This window comes from Watersipora subatra, chromosome 6 (genome assembly GCF_963576615.1).
Source record: "Watersipora subatra chromosome 6, tzWatSuba1.1, whole genome shotgun sequence".
NCBI lineage: Eukaryota > Metazoa > Bryozoa > Gymnolaemata > Cheilostomatida > Watersiporidae > Watersipora > Watersipora subatra.
In genome coordinates this window covers 37,798,898-37,808,460 of record NC_088713.1, presented here as the reverse complement: position 1 = coordinate 37,808,460, position 9,563 = coordinate 37,798,898, and the positions used below count along the sequence as shown (strand labels likewise).

The 9,563-nt window shown below is 34.7% G+C and overlaps 2 protein-coding genes across 6 annotated transcripts in view; one reads left to right on the top strand and one right to left on the bottom strand.

Moving 5' to 3' along the window:
* LOC137398898 (uncharacterized) overlaps positions 1 to 9,563 on the bottom strand; it is a 194,923-nt gene that overhangs the window by 145,316 nt on the left and 40,044 nt on the right. The window lies entirely within an intron of this gene.
* Positions 1 to 9,563, top strand: part of LOC137398899 (sulfotransferase 1A1-like) — a 209,476-nt gene that overhangs the window by 180,515 nt on the left and 19,398 nt on the right. For 3 of the 5 annotated variants that reach the window (XM_068085064.1, XM_068085066.1, XM_068085065.1), the window contains exons 3-4: positions 3,728 to 3,782; positions 5,675 to 5,939. In XM_068085064.1, coding sequence (XP_067941165.1) covers positions 3,728 to 3,782; positions 5,675 to 5,939 — 320 coding nt within the window. Of the gene's footprint in view, positions 1 to 3,727; positions 3,783 to 5,674; positions 5,940 to 9,154; positions 9,265 to 9,563 lie in introns of all 5 variants that reach the window. The other 2 variants (XM_068085063.1, XM_068085062.1) reach the window with 2 other exon arrangements.

The following is a 9,563-nucleotide window of genomic DNA, read 5'->3' as shown; positions in this document are numbered from 1 at the left end:
GTACAGTTATTCTTGAATGCCATAGGGTCATCGATTGGCTCAGTTGTTAGTGTCAATCCTTTATGCTAAATGTTGCTGGTTTGAATCCAGCACAAAGCTATGTTTTTGCTGAACTTCTGCAGTGACAGGCTTCAACTTCTAGCCAGTAGCTTTAACTAGAGTTTGGAGCAATTGGTTAAATGGTTGGCATATCTATGTACAAAGCCGATGACTGGGATTTCCAATCCTGCACGATGCAATTTTGCTATATCGAACTGCAGCTTCAGACAGACAGACGGACAGACAGACATGACTCTTATCATAGTATAAATTGAGTACATAGTTATTCTCTGAACTTCAATGGCCCTCCTATGATCTTATATGGTATTTGAGTCTGCCAGGGTGTGAGTATTTTCTGTAATAGGAGTGTGTATCTCCTTCTGTCTGTCAGAAGCTACCAGATGTAAAATATTCTTTCCCACATAACTCGAACACATGATATTCGGCTTAGTAAAAAAACACTCTAACACCCAAACTAATCAACCACCTAAACACTTTGAAATATATGTGCGTGTGCGAGTATGGTTATCTATGCTGTATCAGCTCACCTTATGAGCTGTCACAAATCACTCACTTACGAAACATTTTGTATATTACTTTAAGTTGTTGCAATATTAACTCTAACTAATTACCAATGTTTGAAAAAATAATTTTTTTTAAGTTATTTTATTTATTAAAACATTTAGAAAGAATAATATCTTTCTTTGGTTTTGAATTAAAATGTAGATCTGTGTTTATTGTTACACTAACTAAATGTAACGTAATTATCTTACCGCAGCCACCATTTTCAACTTTGCATGATTAGCTCTATGCTTTGCTCTATGGACTTATGGACTACATTTTCTCTACTCTATCATTCTGTATTTTAGTTCTTGGAAATCCAAAGTATGTCTGCCCATGATAATTTTACATGGAATCTCAGAAGGTAAGGTTTTGAAGATATTTATTTACTACGGTAGTTGTATTTCCATGTATGAAAATCCTTTGTATCCCTTGAAAGTTAAAAAAATCAGTTATTATGAAGTTAAGCACATGAAAGCTTTGTTTAATATGTTGCAGATAAATTTTACTTAACAAAAGTAAAAGAGCTATCTTTTAAAGTTTTTTACAAATAACTGTTAGCCACCAACAATTTTAAATAGTTTACTATTGCAAGTTTTCTTCAAGTCTTGGATGTTTTGTAGTTGCTTTCTCAAGGACAAGGCAACTACTAATTTTATAGTAACTTAACTCAGCTAGAGGTTATATTTATCAGGAGAAGATAATTCTAATTTTCTTTCTGAATTGTAATAGATATTAATAATAATAGGAATCAAAAATTAGAAAAACTCATCTCATTATAAATGTCCAATAATTTGGTTGTAAATGTAGAAACTTAAACTAAAATCACCTTGTTCGCTCTTTGAACTTTTATTCTATAATTTAAAAAGATCTTTATTATGTAATCACAGTAAACAGGGTGGTCTAGCTGGAATCTCCACGTGTGCTACAGGGTTACTATTAGAACTTATCAGTTTTTTTAGCAATATCAGAGAAAATAAAAACAAAAAATAATTTCAAGCTTTTTCCTGTGAATTAGAGTCTAATGAATCTAACTGTGTATTACTGAGTTCTGTTTTGACAAAAAACTGAGATGTCATATTGTATGTTTTGTTTGGCTTGTAGTGGGACATGATTGAACAACAAGTTGAAAACATAGAAAATATGATGCTGAGCAGATATTTTATATTGGTTCTTTATGCTGATGGCGTGCCATTTGGGAACAAACTCCTTTGGGTTTTTTGAGTACATGTGGAAGATAAAGGACCAGCTACACAGTCACCTCATTTATTATGAAGACCTCATTTTGGTAAGTATGATATGCTAAAGAGTGTTATTTATTGTATTCACTTTTAGCTGATTAAAACCAACTTTGTGCTGGTGCCACTAGTAAGCAATGCTAACTCTATGGAAAAAGATAATATAACTCCAGTGTGCTATTTCTTTTGAATAACTTCATGAGTGTTTTTGATAACTTCGATGCACAAAATAGTTTTCATTGTATTTACTTAGATCTGATTGAGACTAACTTTGTGCTGGTGCTACTAGTAGGCAGTGCTAACTCAATGGAACAATACAAGATAACTCCAAGGTGTTACTCATTTTTAAAACTGAGTGGTTTCTAAAATTCTGATTTGCTAGCGATTGTTGATTTGTATTTGCTTAGATATGATTAAGGCTAAATTTGTGCTGGCTCTGCTAGAAAGCATTGCTAACTCTATGGACAACGATAGGTAACTCTAATGCGCTAGTATTTTGGAAAACTTCACGATGAAGTGAGTAACATAGAATTTGCTTAAAACTTGGAAACTATGCTTAAAACTAACTTGAAACTGTCTTTGCTATTTGTTATGTTTTATTCCTGTGTGGTGCATGACCTGGAAAGGCAAAACTTACACAATGAGTTTCCATGGTTCGAATGTATTCGGAGTTGCTTTCGTTCCGAATCCTAGAAATGGTAAAATCCGAAGGCATTTGAGCATATTTTGCTTTGCTAAACTGGTGTAAACATCGTCAACATGAACATGTAGAAACGCTGAATCTTGATTGATCTAAATCAATAATACTCAGCTAAGCTATCCTCAATGGAGGTTTAAGAAAGCAGCACTACGATCAATTTCAATCAGACATCCTGGCTTAGTTAGTGCAACTAATTGAATGCATGAAATTAAAACTGACCCTGACTGAAGAGTGAGCCTACTTTACAACAAGTTTTGTTGTTAAGGATGCATTGTGAACTGTTGAAATAGTTATATAGTGCTACTCTGGTTCTTTGAAATTAGCATGCAAAGTCGTCAGCAGTGGGCAACTCCGAAACCACTTGACGCATGGACACAGTGATAGTCCTGGAGTTAGAATTGGTCAGAGAACAACCAGACAAGAGAATTTTGATCAAAACATGACCATTGCAGTTGATATAGAAAATCTCTTCTCATCTTTATTACATCAATTTAGTAAAATTTGAATTAACATGCAAATGCATTTCTTCGACGGTAAAATGCTTCTCTCAGATCATTGAATAAATTTCCAATAGTAATTGTCAGATAGATCTATGTGCTTGTAGAATCTCGTAAGAGAAATTCAAAAGCTTAATGAGTTCATGGACACCAAAAAATCTTCAGAACTAGTTCAAGAGATTGCTGAAGTTATCAACTTCACTAAGATGAAACAAGGATTGTACATCCGACACCATGATACCAAGGGCTATTCTGGAAGTTGTAAGTTTAAACGAATCTGTGAATGTTACATTCGTAAAGCAAATTGAAAACTACTTTTAAGACTATGTTGATGTTTATGTACAGTAAATGAGGAAACAACTCCTTAAGTAATTTTGTATTTAATTTCCATTGTTTACTGGCACCAACAGAGTTATAAACATGAAAGTTTATAAATTGCAACTATAGAGAGAATTTAAAATGTGGTTATTTAGGAAACAAACTTTCAACTTTATATTTCATGGTTTTTAAAAAAAAGCAGCAACCAATGTGTGCTTTTATGTTGTGTTTTCACTATCACTTAATTTGTTGTGTTGCCACCAAAAGTTCTTTAATTGGGAAGCTCTCTATTGACATCTTTGAGTTTTCGGATTACATGTACAATGTAAAAATCATTGCACTAATTGTACTTATACATTAGTACTGTTTTGTAGTTTTATACAGATGAGAAGACCATGGATGGCACATCGGCACTTATGTGTAGGAAAGGTAAGACAACTTTATAAGCCACTTGATACAATCTGGTTTTTAAACCCCAACCTATTGTTTAAAAACAAAATATTTAAACACAAAAATTAGTCTTTCTATTATAATTGATTTAGGTAATTGTAATTGGGTGCCAACACTAAAAGCAACCTTTATAATCCTAGCTATATCATCTCATATAGAAAATTTATACCGAGTGACAATGTCACGGATTGATGTTTTAATAAATACCTTATTCATAGCGCTAGCTAGACTAGGAATTGCGTTGAAGTACTCAACAATGCAGTAGTGCAGTGGTTAACATTCTAAACAGTGGAGTTCAAAACCTTAAACACGATGTCTTTATTTCTTCTTGTAGTAAGGGAGACGATCCTTGCCCAAAACTTCTTAAATAGGCCTTAGGAAAATAATCCTTTGGGCAATTTTGACCTAAATCTACGAGAGAGTAGAGCACGAGATCCGGAAACCCAGCTTACAGCAGAATACGCTTCACTCACACTTTGTGAAATAAAAATTTTCAGCAATGGGTTAAATATTTACTACCTTTTACAACATACAGTCCCTATTTTACAAGCCACCACAAAAGCATCTGCACAAGATGATTCGATGCAGAATATACTAAGAGCGAGACTCTTCAGGAAGTGTTTGGAATTGGATACAAAAATTCCACAAATGAATAGTTTCATTTCTACTTAGTACAAAACTGAGATTGAATGGTATAGCCTATGGTACAACTGACAAGAGTTCCTTGAAGTTTGGTGATAAGTTTAGATAGTTCTCTTTGTCGAAAAAGTTAGTTTTTCTTGCAGAAACATTTTTTCAGATCAAATACTTGTCACAAAACATATTGTATTCACTGATATTGTGTATGGACTTGCTTATAAAAATAAAAGCCATTTAAGCATGTAAAATTGGAGATTTGAAAAACCCCTTAACGGTTGCTGACAATAATTTGTAGCAGTGGACTGGTGGAAAGGACATCCCTTTCTGATATGAATAAATTTGTTTTTTTTTAAATGTAACTGAACAGCGCATGGTGCTTTCCCATGTTTTATATATTTTAATAACTTCTGCTGCTCGCTAACTCTGCACCAAACAAAGAATTGTAGATAAGTTTTACTTACAAGGTGTAGCCTATGTGTGACAATTGCTGCCTGTGTAACCTTATTACTTCATTTGAGTAAACAAACAATGACTTATTTACTTCAGACTTAAGAGCCTAAGTGTTGGGTGAGAATAAAAACAGCCAACTCATCAAATTATGGAACATCCCAAAATTGAGAAACTCAAATCTAGACTTAGACTTGCGTGCGCTTCTATGCTTAGTGTGTGCAAGTGTGTGCGCTTATGTGTGTGGGATGTGTGCGTGTATGTGGAATGTGTGTGCAAGCTTTAGCATGTGTGTTAATGCCTAGGGTGGGTGCTTGCGTGTGTGTGTACGCATACATGCGCCTGTGTGTCTGTGTGTGCGCGTGTGTGAATGAGTGTGTGTATGGTAGTGTGCCCAAATGTTATTTTTTTCCACATTTTTTGCCCATTTTATCCAAACTTCCAAATCTAAAACAAAAGATTTGAACTTCAGCCGCTTATGGTTTTTGCTTTCCGCCAGGTTGCTAAAAATGCGGTTTCAGAACTGCTTCCTATGAACTCTGCTTGGTTCCCATGAACCAGCCTCTTAAACACCTGCTGACTCTCTGATTGAACATGAAATAAGTCTCGGGCATCGCAGTCTTACTGATAGCGACTTTATAAAATATTAGAGTCCAGGCGAGGCTGCATATTACAAAGTAGAGTATGGAGCGGATTCTGTATTCTCACAAATAAAGAAACCTTGTTTTACGAATGAAAAAATATAGAAAAGTTGACATCGAAAATCTAAATATTTATTTTTTAAGTATCAAGTGCTGATGTTTATAAAAGTCTCTCAACTTACAACTTTAGGAAATATTTCAGGAATCACCTTTGCGTTGGAGACCACAACCATGTTGCTTGGAGGTACCTCTGAATACATAAAGGAGTTTAAAGCTCTCTGCATGATGAACGGTTCTCTTGTTAACAAACTCAATGATGACAAACTCTTCCCCTCTTCAAGAGTACACAACACCCCTCACCAATTTGATGCTCCGCTAGAGACTTACCAAAACCAGAAAACTGTTCCCAGTAAGCGCTTCACACTCACTTGTTTAATCAAATATCAGCTTACACTTTTGTTTAATTAATTGGCAGTAGCGCGCTGGCGGAGTGGAATGTTGCAGGATCAAATCTTCTGCGACGCAATCTTTTTTCCACTTGCAGCGGTAGCTTTGGACAGACACAGCTCTTATTATGGTAAAAGTTCTCAGCTTAAGTGGGAGATTTTTTACAAGAAGCAGTATGTCATTGGTTTCTTTACAGCTGAATGATAGCAGAAGAAAATATAGGTTTTATTCAAAAAAACAAATGCATGTATATCAATTTTTGGTGCTGAATGTCTTTACAATAAGATTTTGCAAAGTTTCAGTAAATTTTATCAGAAAAATATCAGCATTCTTTTATTATTTGTCATTGGTTTTATTTTTTGGGGTGATCTGACTGCCAGGATGTTTCAAGGTTAAAATCGACCAAGATTGATCGCTGTTAAAATATACAGACCAAGTGAAAGTGTGATTATGTGTCTCTAGTTGGAAAGATACTGGCAAAACAGAGACGTGCAATGATGTAACATCACGTAACAGCTGATATCAACTATAGCAATGATAACAACTAGTGATATCATTTCACTAGCATTTTTCTTCTGAGCCCTTTAATTGAGATCAATTATTGTCGACAACACATCTTGAGACATCTTGGTTTAAACATCAAAACAATTGCTGACGACAGAAAAATACTGATGCTTTACGATAAAATTTACTAAAATATTGTGCAAGTTCATATTCAAAAATGAATCTTGTTGCCTGAATTAACCAGTTTAGTTGGATATTATGAAGTTTAGCATCACCATATGACATATTTTAGCTGGCTTTTTCTATAACAAGAGCTGCAGTTGTCTGTTTGTGTGGAGCGACGGAAATAGCGCAAAAAATATTTCACCACACAAGATTTTAACTTCCAACATTTAGTTCACAAGCCCAGCGCACAACCACTTAGGCTAAACTTTCACCTCTCAGAATTTTGGAATACTTAAAACATGCTTATTCTTTAGTCTTTACCGACACACCTAACAATCTCTCACGGCTTTCTGGACTGACAAGGTACTAACATCTACTATAATAAGAGCAGTGACCATTTTTAAGCAACATTTGGAGGTTTTGCAGTGGCTTGTTTTGTTCAGGAATCAAACCAGTCACAGATGGCATATCCACCTGTCATGCTCCTACCTGTCATACTCCCACCGGCCTCAATCATTTTCCTACCATAGTTTGTAATTAGTAGTAACCTTAGAATCTGGTGTGTTGGGAGTGATCAGCAGGTATAATAACTAAACTAGCTGTGCCACCTGGCGTTGCCTTTGAATTAAAAGATTCTTTGGACAGAAAATTGATTTGTATTTAACATATAGCAATATTTGCCATTAAAACTTTCAAAGTAAGTATCATGAGAGAAGTGTGTCATGTAGTTGAAATAAATTAAGTGGAAAAATAAAAAACAACGGTAAAGGTTTTAAAACTTTGTCAAACAACTGTACCTTTCAAGCTAGTAGCTTGGCATATTGCCAATGGAAAACTCAACTAAGCTAGTTGATAAGGTTAGGCTTCCGATGACGGTAAGCCATGACTTTGAGTCTGTATTGTTGTCCATCTCAGCTGTTCTATTAATAGCTATAGCCGAATTTCCAACAGACGAATGGACTTTGAGAAATACATATACAGTATATAGATATACAATGACTGTGGAATGTCAGCGGTGCATCGATTGGCTCAGTTGTTTGTTTCACTTAACGATGCCGAAAGCTGCGTGTTAAAATCCAGCACAATGCAATGTTTTTGCTAACCTCTCGCAGTGGCAGGGCTTCAACCGCTGGCCAATGGCCTTTGCTAGTGGTTGGAGCAAATGGTGAAGTGGTGAGCATATCTGTCTACAAATCTGATGGTTGGGAGTTCAAATTAAAAAAAATGCAATCTTACTCGCATCAAACTCTAGCTTCGGACATACATGGCTCTTATAATCGTAAATATTGCACATATAGTTATTCTCGCACTTTTTTGACACACCTTAGTGTTTCACATGGTACTGAAGTCTGCCAGGGTACGAGTCTTTACTGTAATAAGAGTGTGTATTTCTTTCTGTCTGTAAGAAGCTGCCGCTAGATGCAAAAGAGTTCTTCCCATAAAATTTGAACTCATGTCATTTGGATTGGTAGCCAAAAACTTAAACAGCCTTGCCATTCACCACCTAAACACTTTATGAAATGTTTGTGCACAGCCTTATTCTCTGTGGTTTATTAGCAAACCTTTTGAGCTCTCAAAAATCTCTCAGCAACAAAAAAGTTTGCAATTGAGTTTAAACTGTCATATTATAAACTCTAATTACCAAGGTCTGAACAGGTAACTTCCAATGTAATTTATTTTGTTTGTTAAAAAAAATTTATTCCTTTCACTGCTGTAGACGCATAAATTCATTTTCATGGGACGACTGCCGTAGCCACATTATTGCGACTTTATCAGCAATAGCATAGTTACGTAATTTTTCTTATTAGTTGACAACATAACCCACAGTCCTTAAGACTTTCATAAACTTGACAGTGTTGTCTAAAGATTTGTCTATAACATTAGCCTAAATAATGAAGCAATTTTAAACTTTTGTTTTAGAATTTCCAATTCAAAAACAAACATTTTTTTTGTTTCAGCTCATTAATTACCCCGTGCGGGTCAGAAAACAGGTAATTAGTTATGTTGATGACATTATAGCCAATTCAGATTCATATTTTCGTAATTATACAGATAATTAAAGCAGCAGCATTGTCTCTGGTGGTAGTGAAAGTAATAATTTTGTAAAAGTAAGTAGCATAATGGAGGATCATTTTAGCTTTGAATCGATCGTAGCTTCACATAGCTTTATCATCACACAAATTATAGATCTATTAAATGAGCAATGTTGGTTAAAATGTTGGCAAATTAAAATATGTAACAACAATGTTCTAGATAAAGATTGCAAATGGGAATACTACTGTTTACATATCACAAAGCAATATCAGCAATTTTCGGTAAAATGGCTGGCACTCGGCAAATACCCAAATTTGTACATGGTTGGCAGTGAAAGGGTTAAAGAGAATTATGTCTCGCCATAGTTTTAAATTAATATGAATATCTGTGTTTATTGCTACCCCAATTCAATGTTTAGCAATCATCCTATCACATCCGCCATTGTCAACTTTGCGTGTTTGGTTCTATTTTTAGCTCTATGGATCTACCACGACTACATTTTTTATACTCTGTCATTCTGTATTATAGTTCTGAGAAATCCAAGATACGGTGGCTTATCATATTTCCACATGGACTCTCAGATGGTAAGATTTTAAAGATAGTCCTTAGCTACAGTAGTTGCTTTTCCATGCATAGGTTTCTGTTGTATCTCTTGAAAGCTGCCAAATATAATGAAGTTAAATGAGTAAAACTCTGTTTAATATGTTGCAGATGACTTTTCCTTAACAAAACCATAATAGTCACCTTTCCAAAGTTTTGTGTACAAATAACTTTTAACCAACCGTTGTTTTAAATAATAATGATCATTTTAATGCTTTACAAATCCCTTATGTGGAGTGTAACTGCTTTCTCATGGATAAGACAACTACTACATTTTTAATCA